Here is a 16,004-nt window from a genome sequence, read left to right on the forward strand (position 1 = left end):
AATATCCCAGATAATTACAATGTGTGTGTGTGTGTTTGTGTGTGTGTGTGTGTGTGTAGAAGTACATTCTTCTATATTTTTTATAGTAATGAGAGGATGGAAAAAAGTACCAAATTGAGAACTGAGAGTTGGGTTTTGTTTCAATTCTGCTTAATAGCTAACAATGTGATCTTTGGCAAATAGCTTACGTTTTCTGTTTCCTGGTCAATTAAAGAGATTCATAGGATTCTTATTCTTCTCTCTACTCTCATCTGTATTCTACTTTTCATTGCATCCTTTATCTTCATTATATGGTGCCATATTTTTATTCACTGTATTTGGGTACAACCACAATGTAGGTGACTCAGCCACTCCTTATGAATAAAGTACATTTCTGATTAACTAGGCTGCTTGGAAATCTTTAGGGGGTGTACTTATTTATGTTTGTAGCTGTTTTCTGGATTGTTGATTAGTAAAATATTGCCTCTAGCTAAGAGTTCAACATTTCTCTACAAGTTTAGTAGTTTCAGTTCAGAATCTCTTACAAGATTAATTATGACTTATTTTTTCTTAAATATACTTGAATCTAAAAACTTCCATATATTGGCTTCCTAAATAAAATTTTCCTTTATAGAAATATGTTTTCTTAAGATTGCAATTTATAAAAATTCTGCTATGCTCACAGTATTCCAGTAAAATGGATTGGTTGCACATTGTATAAGCTCAATTTTTTTCTCAGCTGGAAAACTGAGACTGAAATTAAGAATGCTATAAATAAGAAAATTCAATAGCAAGCTTTAAAATATGCCATTCACTCCCAAGGAGTGCAGTCTCACTTTAAATAAAATGCAAAAGGACTAGGGGTAGGGGTATGAGGTAAAAGGTAAAAGCCCACAGACTCATAAGAAGCAAAGAATTTGTCCTGCCTCTGGCCCTGACCTCCGTCCTTGGGCAAGTTATTTAAACTCCATGAATCTCTGTTTCCTCATTTGTAAAAATCAAAGGGCTCTGAATTTCATTTCAGCTCTATTTTTATGTCTTTTTGTGAACTGAATTGCCTTTGTTGTTCACTATATATGTAGATACAGTTCACACATTTAATTCTTGAGAAAGGATTTTGGACTTTCATTCTGGTTAATTGCAAATTCTCTGTGTTCAATGTAAGTAAGTACCATTGTTTCCACTATAAATTCCTCATTGTTTTCACACTGTGCATCTTTGTTCTGGTAAAGACTGGATATGAAGAGAAAATCCTTTTTGACCTTTGAACTTGATCAGGAATGCATACCAGCTACCCAGGCATAAGAGAAACAATTGCTTAAGATTACTTTAAAGTGCTTAAAGTTTAATGAATGGTATATCCAGGCACTTTTTATTGCCTTTGGAAAATGTTGATAATTCTCTTCTAACAGAACAGGATAAATCATGAAATGTGTGCAGAATTACTGTAAATCCCATCTTTTATGAATTATATCAAATGCAAATATTACTTGAGTGAGGGGCTTAAGACTATGATTAAAATGCCTTTGCAGAGTCATGATGTACATTTGTAGATAGCAGTCATTTCACTGTATTACCAAAGGAGAGAAATGATGAAAAAGTTTAGCATTTAGATTCTCTGATAGTTTAAATACCAAAAGATAGTAGAAAGTTCAGAGCATAACAATAAAGTAAGTTTGTGTAATTGTGAAAGAAATGTTTATGTTAATGTATAATGCTCCTGAGATAGACCTTATGTTCAGAAAGTGAAAAAAGCAGGAATTTAAATCATTGTAGTAAGGATTAAAGAAGATTCGTGGGACACATTATCTTGTATAGGGGTATTTGGGAAGTCTTCAAGCAAAGGATGTATAGTTTCGTCTAATCAAATTATAAAAATATTTTAGTAGAAAATTTGGATGAAAAGAAATGTTAAGCACAAAATACTTTGAAGAATTATTTAATTTTCACAAGAGTTCTTAACCTCTTATCTATGAATATAGTTTAAAAATATTTTGGTAACTTCATTTCAGTATAATTTATTTCCTTTGTGATCATACACATTTTATTTAATTTAAGTATTTAAAAACATATTCTAAAACTAAAGAGATCCATATGTGTCACTGTACTTCTAGAAGTGTCCGTGACATGCAACAAAATAACAATCCCCTGCTCTAGGAATAGGATTGTTCTTATAACTTTGAAGGATTTAAAATGCAACATCTTCCATTCAACCAGTAAATGTTTTCTACATGAATTCTACTTCAGTATAAGGTTTTTTGGGTTTTTTTTGAATAATGGATGATTAAAATATTATTAAAATATATATCTGATAATTCCCCTTCACTGATTTATGAGCCCCTCAGTATTATTACTCTCTTGAGTGATGTACGTCGTGTTCCTTCTCTTCCTTAGTAGATAGTTTTCATGACTTGCTGTGGCTATAAAAATTAACCTCTTAATGACCAATATTTTGATGATAAGCTTTTCCACATTTAGCCTATCTAGTCCTTGTTCAGCAGAATTCCATTCTGTTTCTAGACCTCTTCTTGATGGTTCTGCAGCACAGTAGAACCTGCTAGATATTACATTATGCTGGCATAGCCTTTAAGTACCCAGAGTTACCTCCATGCCAGGATGAGGCATCAGAGTAGGACAGATAAGGAAAAAGAGAGGAGTCTTCTAATTTTTACATTATCACCTAATCTTCAATTCCAGATTCCACTATTCTTTGTATAACACTATGCTGCTTCCCAGAAGATTACACTGAGTTGAAAGCATTAGTAAAATAGTTTATACCTCAAGCTCATGCAAAATATTTGTTGTGAAAATTAATAGGTGGTAATTTAATGAAATGAAATAATGAGTGAAAAGCACCAGAAATTCTACTGTACTCAGTGTAATTATAGAACATTTCAACAATGATCACCAGAAATCCAGTAGGAGCTGTGGCTGTTTTTCCTTTCTTCCCTATTCATTCTGTTACTTATAGGAAGTTCCATGTCCAAATGTACCCCCACCCCAATGAAAAATAAACATTGACCGAATACATGAAAAATGACCAAATCAAGAATTCTTAGCTCTGAATGTCATTGATTTGAATTAATTAAAAATTCCAAGTCCAAACATGATGAATATTCTTGAAAGAAGAGCAAATAAAACAGTTTATTAACTGGTTTCTGTCACTGGATCTGCTTGTAAGGGGATGGTAAACCTTTTAGACAGTAGCTACCTGTGCTATATGACTAGATTGTAAGATGGACCACTTCATCATTTTAATCATTCCTATGGCTCGTTTGACCACAGAATTTTCTTATTTCACCTGTTTCATATCTCTGGACAGTAGTTCCCAGATTGGCTGCAGAGTAGAGATAAATTAGATGACTTTGAAGGGCATTTCATGCTTCACATCCATGGACCTATATAATTTGTTGATTTATCATAGCCTTTGAATGCTCAATATACCTTGTCAATTACCTGCTTAAGTACATCTTTAAATTTACTATCAGTTTGTCACATGTAATATAAAGAAACTTAATTGCAAAATGAGATAATTTTTTTTCTTTCTTCTACTCAGGTATCTAGTATTTGCAGAGCAGCTGTTCATGCTGGTGTAGTTCGTAATCAGGGTGGTTATGTTGATGTCATGCCAGTAGACAAGAGAAAAGTTTACACTGCCTCCTTTCAGAATGGTATCTTCTCAGAAAGGTAAAACCTGTAATTATCAACCAATATAATTTACCTATTTCTCAGTTAGTAGGTTCCTGCAATGATTGAAAGATCAAGAGGCTAGGGCAGTATGTGGGTTTATCATTCTTGTATAACAGTTGGCCCTTAAATTGGAGAAGGTGCAGTACCAGAAATGCCTGTCTCCTGTAAGCTTATAATTCATGACCTGAAAAGCTGATTATAAGTCAAAATAACTCTATTGTTAATTGATCTTACAAGAAATATTTGATGAAAGTTGTTTTCCTCAGTCTCTAGGATTTTCTAGATTAAAATTATTTTAAGTTATTCTAGGTAAGCAGAGTTATTTGGCTTATGCAAATTTATTGCAATCTATATAGCTAACATAGTCTTGTGTGTGTGTGTATGTGTGTGTGTGTGTATTTAAAGTAAACAGTAAACTCCCGTGACTCCCCAAGTGAAAATTAGCTTCTGTTTCCTTACTAACTTGACTAATGAGGAAATTATATGAGAATTTAGAAGTTATAATGACATTCTCATAAACATTTATTCCCCCATGCCCATAATTCATGTATTTTTTTTTCTTTTGCAGTTTACAGAATCCCGCAGGAGGGAAGGCATTCAGAGTATTTGCTGTTGTTTGAACAAGACAATGCAATGCAAAATGTGTAAAAGAGCACTTGGAAGGGGTTGGTAAAGATGAATCAGAATGTGGTGCTGTACTTCTAAACTGTATAAAGCTGTAACATTATTGTATAGAAGATAGCAACTATTTGTAGCCCCCCAAAATGTCAGTGCATGTAAATCGGGATAAATTCTGTAAAATAAAAACATGGGATATTATTGGAAAAATATCTTGAATATGAGAATTTCAGAAATCCTGTGTTAAATATTGCTATGTTTTCTTAGCAATTGTTTCAGTTATGGTTAATTACGTAGTCATAAATATTCTACCTTTCCTCTATCTGAAGGTTATTTGTGGTGCTTTATGTATGCCACTGATATAATAAATCAAAAGAGCATAAAATGGATGACCTCAGAGAGATCACCTTATGCATTTAAAAATAGCTAACCTGAGAATGAATAGAAACTGTGCTGTCACTTTTCCCATTTTCCAAAGTCTGCTATGACTGACCCAAATAAGCTCTACTGTTTTTCAAGTTTATTTCTGTACAGTTTTTCTCATCTTTTAGGTTTAGGCATGAGTTGAGTTCACACTTCATATTGGTTTTCTATTATTTTGGTAAACATTCTCTTAATTTTCAAAAACAAATCTACATAAAAGTAGATAAAAATAATTAGATGCCTCTAAATCTTTCCGATCAAATAGATAGCCCCAAATGGACCATGTATTTAATGGCAGATGGAATAAAACAATAGTAATGATGTAAACATAGGCATAGTGGTCATATACAGAATGAACATTTTATGTACTCTTGAAATTAAAATCATATCTTTTTGTTTTATATCCTGGCAAATACTCCTGCAGGCCAGGATGTATAGGGGCAAAATGTCTTATGACGATGAATACATTTAATTGCTTCACCATTGCCATTGATTCTCTTTATGGTGAATGGCCTCGTGCATTAATTTTTACCATATTGTGGTATATGAAAAACATATAATGGTAATATTATGTTTGTTTCTATGAAAAAATGTATTGTGCTTTAAGACTAAAAAGCTGTTAAACTTTATTTTTGGTATTTTTTCTGCTCATGAAATTACTATTTTTTCTTCCCATAAATATATTGACATTCTTCATGTTTCAGAGTTGTTTTTTCCTCTCCTTATTTGCTATGTGAACTACCTCATGAAGTTGAACAAGTTTGTTTAGGCTTAGTAATGATTTTGAATAAAATGAATAAGGGTACCTGCTAATAGCAAATTCATAGATATTTTCATCTAGTTTTATATTAACATAAAAACCACACTGGAAAGGAACCAGGAAAGATGTGAAAGACTCAAAAGTAGACTATTTTTTATAGCCATAAAAATGAAAAAAAAACTTGAATATTTAGAAGAGTCTTAGTTATGGAAACTTTAAGAAATTGAACAAATGCACACTCACCAAGTTAGTAAAATTGTGGCAGAGGCAGTGACATTGAAGGAAAAGTGGAGTTGGTCAAGTATGGTCAGAGATGGAAAAGGAAGAGAGTTGGATGGGAGCAGGTAGTGTCCTTCGCCTTTCTTTGTGTTTTCAGTACTTAGCACAGTGTCTAGTACATAGTAAGCACTTACTAAATACTTATTGACTGACTGAATACAAAAGTGATTCAAATGGAGTGAAGGTTGCTGGAGAACAAAGTCACTAGCCAGTTGTGAGGAACATTTTGCGTGATAATGCATCATCTATCCATCACTGGGGATAAGGTATTCCCTGTAAGAAGATTTTCTAGTAACTCACATTTACCCCCAATTTTTTCACTGATTTTTTTTTTGCTTCAAATGTTTTTTCTTCAGAAAAATATAGATATGTACATATATGCATATATGAAACGCATATATACGCATATGTGTATAGATATATAGAAATTTGCTTCTCTGCCATGAAGCAAAACGAATAAATGATTGATATTCAACAAAACAGTCTTCTCTTTGATGATTCATGATCATCTTAATACTCTAAATATTTCACTGCATTGTAATACAATGATGCCTTGAGGGGCTGTTGAGTAGTACTGAGATGCTTTCCCCTACATTTAAAGGTCCTAGGCTTTTATAATTTTTGGATGTGTGTATTTCTTAATGCATTTTTTGTCTCTTCCACTGTAGTCAGGCTTTCAGCAATCACTTCTCCCTGATATTTTCTGCATTATCTTATGGCCACTTTCTAGCCGATTTGATATTTTTAATTTGCTGTAGGCAGCAAAAATATGTAAACAAATTTCTTTCAATTCTCAGCCAAAAAAATTAATGTTGTCTCAGAATCCCCTTCCAGTTTGTTTTCATCTACATGATATTGTCTTACGTGGGCTTAGTTATTTACATGTTGTCTCCCCTATTAGAATGTATGCTTCTTGAGGGGAGGGACATTTTGAAATTTTTGTCTTTATTTTTGCCTTTTCTTCCCCTCCAGTACACAACATCATTCCTGGAACTTTGTAAACTCTCTGTTCCTACTATATTGACTGACTTCATCAAGAAACACAGTTAGGACAACAGGGAGGTGATAATCCAAATGTCCACTGCCCTGGTGACAGTACAGCTGCAATGATTGTGTCCAGTTCGAGATACAATTTAGTGAGATTAGTATGAATTGGATGAGTTGAAGAGCAACTAGAGAAAAGCTAACAGTATGAGAAAAGGTCTTCAACTTATGCTATATGAAGATCCATAGAAGACATTGGGGATACACAGGATGTAGAAAAGAAATTTTTTTTAATGTTAGCTGTCTTAAAATCCTTGAAGAACCATCATGTGGGAGAAGGAATGGATTTGTTCTGCTTGGGTCCAGAGGGAAGAACTAGGAGCTGTAAAGAGTCAAATGTTCTAGGAAGCAAGTTTTAGTCTGATATAAAGAAATATTTCCTAGTAGTTAAAATTGCCCCAAAGTGGAATAGTCTGCCTTGAGAAGTAATGGAGTTTCCTCTCTCTGGAAATTCCTTAAGCAAAACGTAGGTGACCATTTATTAGTAGGTTTAAGAGAATTCTTGTTTAATTATAGTTTGATTCAAATTATCTTTGAAGTGCCATCAGACTGAGATACTGGGATTCTGTAAAACTCTCCAATTCTTTCACATTAAAATCAAGTCCCTTGCTAGCTTTCTAAGCACACAGCTATCTCAAGTACTCAACTTTATTTAAAGATTTCTTATTTATCAAGCACACCTTGGTTCTATATTTTCATTGTTTCGTTTTTCTTTTGTAGCATTATGTCTAATGGTTCAAATCAGGTTTTTTGTTTTCCCAATTTGACCATTGGACAATAGCTCACAAGCAAATATCAAAACATGTCAAATGGTTGGTGAAAGCAGGTACTCTATAAATGTTCATATCAATTGATTCCAAATATGGAAATAGAGTAAAAATGCCAAATTCCTCATAATGTGATTAATTTTGTACCTAAAGTTTTTTATAATAAAATCAAATCAGTTTTTTCCAGAAGCTAACTACTGAATATTGTTAAACATTAAAAGGCCATTGCTTTTATAATTTCTTTTATTTAAAAAAGTCTATTCGTAAATATTTGTTATTATTTCAGAAGTATCATGCTTTGCAGATACAACTTCAATTAAGACTTCAGAATGTGTGCAAGTATTATTTCTGATGTCTTACCACTTGAAGGAATGGAGTACTTTGATTGACTGCTGAGTCATTTAAGTGCATTCAAAAGACTAATTAGCGAAGACACCATCTCTTTCCTCCCTTGCCTCGCTTGGAGACAAGAACTGTTGCAAACCTCTAGGTAGGATAGAGGTCTTGAGCCTTTGTCTTCCCATTTGGGCTACCATCTCTGGTGTTGCTTCTTGACTGCAGAGTCAATCTCCTGATGGACTAGGTTCCAGTTACTCCTTGAAGTTGTGCTCGTGGATGGCAAAGTAGTGTGAACTCTGGCTACTGAACCTCTAGAAACCTACTTTCTCAACATTTCAAAGCTCAAAAGGTCACAGATTAGTGACCTCCAGACTACGTAAGACTGGAAAAAAATGGAGACAACAGAGACAGAAGCAACAGAAGTAGGGCCATATGACAGTGGGAAGTTAAAAGGTTTCTTTCCCCACCTGGAGCCTTACAACAGTCCTTGACTACTTACTCAAATGCAGTCAGGTAGAAAAGAGAAAACATTTTGGTTTGTTAATACCTTTGGAATGCATTCTCAATTCTGACTTAATAGTCAATTAAAAGGTTCCCCTTCATATGGTAAGCAGATTGCAAGCAATACAAACACTTGTTCTGAAGTCCACAAGCCAATTATATTAGGAGAACTTGGTTTATTGTCTAGTACTTTCTTTACACTCATGTGTTCAACCTTCCTTGATCCTGTTCAGACAAAGTGAAGTTCATGTCTTTCTTGCTGCCACACCACCTCCTCCATGTTTGTATATGCTTCTTACCCATGCCAGTTAGGAGAAATACCGTGGTCTGTTTCCCATCCTTCTTTCTATACTAATGTATTTCTCTTATCCTCTTTTTTTTTCTCCTATTAAAGCCTTCTACTCCCAATGTGAAAATTGGTCAAATAATTATCTCAATAACCTTTGAAGATGTTAAGGCTCTAAAGAGTCACTTGCTTCTTGTCCCTTCATTAGAATGATAACCATTATCAAATAACCCCTTCCAATTGCTCAAATAAGTTTACATCTCAATATTTCTTTTGGGTCTTGGTTTTACATTTCAAAATTACTTCTTAAGTCTAGACTTTTTATCGAGAATGTTTGAGAATCCTCTATTTCATTAAAGATATATCTCTTACCCCACTCCTTAGGATTAACTCAGCTTTTCAGGGTCAATTATTCTTGGCTACAAGTCTCTATCTTTTGCCTTTGGAATGTTTTATTACAAGATCTTTCAAAGAGTAAACATTGCTACTTCTTGTATGACCTTGACTATGTATTTTATTGGAATTTTAACTTCTATTTTTTCTAGCTATCGTACTTTTTTTAGATTTATGGTATTTTAATTTTTTTCCCAATTACATGTCAAGACAATTTTTAGCATTCCTTATTTCAAGATTTTTAGTTCTAAAGTTTTCTCCCTCCCTCCCCTTTCCTCTTCCTAAAATGGTAAGCAATTTAATATAGGTTTTATATATATATATATGTATATGTATATATACATATATATATATATACTATCATATAAAACATTTCCATATTATTCATAGTTGTGAACAGAGAAACATATCAAAAGGAAAAAAAAACAAAACAAATTAAGCAAGTGAAAAAGTATGCTTCAATCTGCATTCAGGGTCCATCAGTCCTTTATCTGGATATGGATAGCTTTTTCCTTCATGAATCCTTTATACAAGTCATGACTCTTGTATCATTGTGTCACTGAGAAGTGCTGAGTCATTCGTAGTCGATCATCACACAGTGTTGCTGATACTGTGTATGTTTTCCTGGTTCTGCTCATTTCACTTTGCAAAATTTCATATCTTTCCAGTTCTTGGCCAGCACAAAGAGAGTTGCTATAAATATTTTTGTACATGTGGGACTCTTTCCATTTTTATGATTTCTTTGGGATATAGTCCTAGAAGTGATATTGTTGGGTCAAAGGGTATGCACACTTTTGTAGTGCTTTGGCCATAGTTCCAAATTGCTTTCCAGAATGGTTTTATTAGCTTGCAGCTCCACCAACAACAAATTAGTGTTCCAACTGTCCCACATCTTCTTCAACATTTATCATGTACCTGTTCTGTCACGTTAGCCAATCTGATAGGTGTGATGTGGTATCCCAGAGTTGTTTTGATTTGTATCTCTCTAATCAATAGTGATTTAGAGCATTTTTTTCATATGACTATAGATAGCTTTAATTTTTTCCTCTGAAAACTACTTGTTCATATCCTTTGACCATTTATCAACTGGGGAATGACTTGTATTCTTGTAAATTTGACTCTATTCTCTATATATTTTGGAAATGAGGCCTTTATCACAAACGCTACTTGCAAAAATTCTTTTCCAGTTTTCTACTTCCCTCCTAATCTTGGTTGTATTAGGTTTGTTTGTGAAAAAACTTTTCAATTTAATGCAATCAAAATTATTGATTTTATACTTCATAATGTTCTCTATCTCTTGTTTGGCCATATAGTTCTTCATAATTCTGACAAATATCCTATCCTTTGCTCCTCTAATTTGTTTATAGTATCAGTTTTTATACCTAGATCATGTATCCATTTGGACTTTATTGTTGTGTACAGTGTCAGACATTGTTCTATGCCCACTTTCCACCACACTGTTATCCAGTTTTCTCAGCAGGTTTTGTCAAACAGTGAGTTCTTATCCCAGAAGCTGAGGTCCTTGGTTTTATCAAACAGTAGATTGCTATATTCATTGAATATTGTATTTTGAGTACCTAACCTATTCCACTGGTCTGCCCTTCTATTTCTTAGTACCAAGTGATTTTCATGATTGCTGCTTTGCAATACAATTTGAGATCTGATAGGGCTAGGCCACCTTCCCTAGCATTTATTTACATTAATTCCCTTGATATTCTAGGCCTTTTGTTCTTCTGGATGAATTTTGATATTACTTTTCCTAGCTCTAGAAAATATTTTTCTGGTAGTTTGATTGGTATGACACTTAATAAGTAAATTAATTTAGGTATAGTTGTCATTTTATTATATTAGCTCAGTCTACCCATGGGCAACTGATGTTTTTCCACTTACTTAGATCTGACTTTATTTGTGTGAAAAGTGTTTTGTAATTGTGTTCATATAGTCCCTGGGTTTGTTTTGGCAGGTAGACTCCCAGATATTTTATAATGTCTACCATAGCTTTAAATGGGATTTCTCTATCCATCTCTTACTGCTGGGCTTTGTTAGTAATATATAGAAATGCAGATGATTTATGTGAGTTTATGTTGTAACCTGTAACTTTGCCAAAGTTGTTTATTATTTCAAGTAGTTTTTTAGTTGACTCTCTGGGCTTCTCTAAGTATTTCACCATATCATCTGCAAAGAGTGATAACATAGTTTCTTCTTTGCCTATTCTAATTCCTTCAATTTCTTTTTCTTCTCTTATTGCTAAAACTAACATTTCTAGTACTATATTGAGCAAAAATGAGAGTAATAGATATCCATGTTTCACCCCTGAACTTATTGGAAATGCATATAGCTTATCCCCACTGCATATAATGCTTGCTGATGATTTTAGGTAGATACTGCTTATTATTTTCTGGAAAATTCCATTTATTCCTATGCTCTCCAGTGTTGTCAATAGGAATGGATGTCATATTTTGTCAAAAGTTTTCCGTCATCTATTGAGATAATTATGTGATTTCTGCTAGTTTTGTTGTTGATATGGTCAACAATGCTGATAGTTTTCTTATATTGAACCAGCCCTGCATTCCTAGTATAAAACCTACTGGATCATAATGTATTATTCTTGTGATAAGTCAATGTATTCTTTTTGCTAAGATCTTATTTAAAATTTTTCCATCGACATTCATTAGAGAAATTGGTCAATATTTTCTTCCTCTGTTTTGGATCTTCCTGGTTTAGGTATCAGAACGATATTTGTATCATAAAAAGAATTTGGTAGGACTCCACCAATTTTCCCAAATAGTCTATATAGTGTTGAGATTAACTGTTCTTTAAATGTTTGATAGAATTCACTTGTAAATCCATCTGGCCCTGGAGATTTTTTCCTAGGGAGCTCATTGCTGGCTTGTTCAATTTCTTTTTCTGAGATGGGGTTATTTAAGTATTTGCTTCTTCTTCTGTTAATCTTGGCAATATATGTGTGGATATATATATATATATGTATATATATATATATATATATATATATATATATATATATATATATATATATATATATATATACATATATATATATGTGTGTGTGTGTGTGTGTGTGTGTGTATACATATATTTAAATATTCATTCATCTTACTTAGATGATCAAATTTCTGAATATACAGTTGGGCAAAGTAATTTCTAATTATTGTTTCGATTTCCTCCTTGTTGGAGGTGAGATCACCCTATTATTCATTTTTTATATTGGTAATTTGGTTTTCTTTTTTTTAAAAAATCAAATTGACCAAAGGTTTATCAACTTTATTGTTTTTTTCATAAAACCAATTCTTAGTTTGACTTATTAGTTCAATAATTTTCTTAATTTCAATTTTATTAATCTTTCCTTTGGTTTTCAGTATTTCTAATTTGATAAGTACTTGGGGTTTTTCAATTAATACTTTTGTTAGTTTTTTCAGCTGCGTGCCCAATTCATTGATCTCCTCTTTCTCTATTTTATTCATGTAGGCATTCAATGATACAAAACTTCACCTAAGAATTCCCATAAGTTTTAGTAGGTTTTCTCACTATTGTCATTCTCTTGAATGAGTTTCTTGATTGTTTCTATGATTTGTTGTTTAATCCACCCATTCTTTAGGATTAGATTATTTAGTTTCCAATTAATTTTTGGTCTATCTTTCCATAACCTTTTACTACACATAATTTTTATTGCATTATGATCTGAGAAGGATGCATTGACTATCTCTGCCTTTCTGCACTGAATTGTGAGGTTTTTATGCCCTAACACATGGTCAATTTTTGTATTTGTGTCATCTACCACTGAGAAAATGGTATATTGCTTTCTATTCCCACTCAATTTTCTCTAGAGATCTATCATATCTATCATATCCAGAGTTCTATTCACCTCCTTAACTTCTGTCTTGTTTATTTTGAGGTTAGATTTATCAAGTTCAGAGAGGAGGACATTTGAGGTCACCCACTAGTATAGTTTTGCTGTCTATTGCTTCTTGTAAATCCCTTAAGTTCTCCTCTAAGGATTTGGATGCTATACCACTTGGTGTATTTACTTAGTAATGATATTGCTTCATTGTCTATGGTGCCATTTAACAGGATATATTTTCCTTCCTTATCTCTTTTGATGAGATCTATTTCTGCTTTTGCTTTGTCTAAGATTAGGATTGCTCCCCATGCTTTATTTTGCATTAGCTAAAGCACAGTATATTCTGCTCCAACCTTTTACCTTTACCCTGTGTGTATCCCCCTGTTTCAAATGTGTTTCTTGCAAACAATCTATTGTTGGATTATGATTTTTAATCCATTGTGCTATCTGCTTCCATTTTATGGGAAAGTTCATCCCATTCTCATTCACTGTTATGATTACTATGTCTTTCCCTCTATCCTATTTCCCCTGTTTATGCTTTTAATTCTTCCTTCTCCCTTTCTCTCCACAATAAAATTTTAGTTTTTGACCACCACCTCTCTTAGTCTTCCTTCCCTTCTTTCAGCCCCCCTCCCTTTTACTCCCCTTTTCCCTTTTTACTTCCTCCTTCCCTTTTAGCCTCTCCTCCCTTTTCTTTCCCCTTTCCACTCCTACTGCTTATTGGGCTAATTAGATTTCTATACTTAACTGATTTTATTGTTCCCTTCTTGAACCAAATCAGATGAGAGTAAATCTCAAACAGCACTCATCTCCCTCCCCTCTTTCCCTCTACTGTAATATGTTTTTATGCCTCTTCCTGTGTTGTAATTTATCTTTTACTGTGTCCTCCTTTTCACATTTCCCATTACAATCCCTTCACACCCTTAAATCGCATTTTTATCATGACATCATTTAATTTATACTCACTCACTCTATCTGTGTATATCCCTTTTAAATATCATAATTATTATACAATTTTTTTAGATTAACAAGTATCATCTTCCCTCATAGGGATATAAACAATTTGCCCATATTGAATAACAAGTTTTTTTTTTTCCCTGTTTACCTTTTTATGCCTCTCTTGAGACTTGTATTTGAAGATCAAATTTTCTATTGAGCTCTGGCATTTTCATCAGGAAGGTCTGGAAATCCCCTGTTTTATTGAATGTCCATCTCCTTGCCTGAATTATTATTCTCAATTTTGCTGTGTAATTGATCCTTGGTTGTTGTCCAAACTCCTTTGCCCTACCAAATTCCAGTCACTCTGATCTTTTAATGTAGAGGCTGCAAGGTCCTATGTGATCCTGACTGTAGCTCCTCGATATTTGAATTATTTATTTCTGCTTGCTTGTGGTATTTTCTCCTTTACTTGATAGTTTTGGAATTTAGCAACAATATTCCTTGGTATTTTCACTTTGGGATCTCTTTCAGGAAGTGATCAGTGGATTCTTTCAATGACTATTTTACCCTCTGGATCTAGGACCTTAGGGCAGTTGTCCTTGGTTATTTCTTGGATGATATTTTCCAGGCTCTTTTTTTCTTTGTGACTTTCCAGTAGACAAATAATTCTTAGATTTTTCTCTCCTGGATCTATTTTCCAGGTTAGTTGCTTTTCCAATGAGATATCTTACATTTTCTTCTATTTTTTAATTCTTTCAATTCTGTTTGGCTGATTCTTGATGTCTCAAAGGGTTATTAGAGTCTACATGCCCAATTCTAATTTTTAATAGATTGTTTCCTTCAATTAACTTTTGCATCTCATTTTCCATTTGTCCAATTGTTCCAGTTAGGTTTTGTATGCCTTTATCCCTTTGTCCAATTTTCTTTTAAAATTCTTCCATGAATTCTTTTTTCATATTTTTAAAATCATTAGCCAATTTTTCTTCAACCTCTCTAATTTGGGTTTTAAAATCCTTGTTTATCTCTTCCAAGAATGTTCTTTGTGCTTGAGACCAATTCATATTCCCTTTTGAGGTTTCAGATGGGAGTACAGTCTCAATGGTGATCTCTTCGGCATTTGTGTTTTGGTCTTTGCCCCATAGTAAGCTTCCATGGTCTTTTCTTTTCTGGTTTGCTTCTTGCTCATGATAATCACACTTTTCCTGACTTTTAGAGTGCATGTCTGCTTCTGTGGCACAGGGGGCTCATTCCCACAGTTCTTGTGCTTAGAACTTGAGGCTTTGTGTATTGTTGCCTCTGTTTCTTTCAGGTAGAAGCTAGACTACTGTAGCTTAACTGGTGTTGAGCTGGCTGGTGCCAGGTGAAGTCTTTCTGAGTTTTTCCAGATTTACTTTGGAGCTCACTGCACAAGGTGTGGGGGAAAGGGGTCTGGCTACAGGAGGTTTCCTGTCCCAAGCTAGAGCACAAAAATTCTCAATATTTGATAAACCCAGTCTTCGCTAGTGTCTTCCTGATTCCCCTAGCTGTGTTAAGGCACACCTGGGGTCCTGGTGTTTGTGCTTATGGGCTCCACCCCCCCCACCCCCCCTGGGACTCAGGATATCCTCCTGGTTTGCTGAAGTGTGGCTGTCTGGAACAGCTCCATTCCAGCACTGGTCTCCTTCAGCCATAGCAACAGGGAACCCCCTGTGAGATTTTCCTAGCTACTTTGGCTAAGAAACTGTTTACCCCTTCAGGTGATCCCACTGTTCCAGGATTTTTCCTGAGGAAATGTTCTCTGAGTTTTTCAAGGTCAACAAGGGGAGGAGTGGAGCATTTACAGATCACTCCACCATCTTCACTACTAGAAGTTCAAGTTGGTGACTTACAGACATTTAATCTGTGACTGATAGTCTCAGGAGAGCTGCTACTGTTACCTGGGGTGTTGTGCTTCTCTCTCTCTCTCAGTTCCACTGAATTCCCTTCCTGGGTTGATATATTTGAGAATCTGAAGTGCTGCTCCTTCTTCAGGCCACCCAGGCCTTCCTACTCAGGTTTGTTATGGCTACCCAATTCAAATTTTTAAGCAATTATTTTCTTCAGTAAACTTTTGTACCTCTTTTTCCATTTGTCCAATTCTCCTTTTTA

At 34.0% G+C, this 16,004-nt stretch overlaps 1 protein-coding gene across 3 annotated transcripts in view; it reads left to right on the forward strand.

Moving 5' to 3' along the window:
- Nucleotides 1-5,411, forward strand: part of CRISPLD1 (cysteine rich secretory protein LCCL domain containing 1) — a 40,002-nt gene extending 34,591 nt beyond the window's left edge. For all 3 annotated transcript variants that reach the window (XM_072604913.1, XM_072604915.1, XM_072604914.1), the window contains 2 exons: nt 3,536-3,666; nt 4,238-5,411. In XM_072604913.1, coding sequence (XP_072461014.1) covers nt 3,536-3,666; nt 4,238-4,289 — 183 coding nt within the window. In that variant the 3' untranslated portion in view covers nt 4,290-5,411. The remainder of the gene's footprint in view (nt 1-3,535; nt 3,667-4,237) is intronic.
- Nucleotides 5,412-16,004: the final 10,593 nt, after the last annotated feature.

Source organism: Notamacropus eugenii, chromosome 4 (assembly GCF_028372415.1).
Source record: "Notamacropus eugenii isolate mMacEug1 chromosome 4, mMacEug1.pri_v2, whole genome shotgun sequence".
Classification (NCBI taxonomy): Eukaryota; Metazoa; Chordata; class Mammalia; order Diprotodontia; family Macropodidae; genus Notamacropus; species Notamacropus eugenii.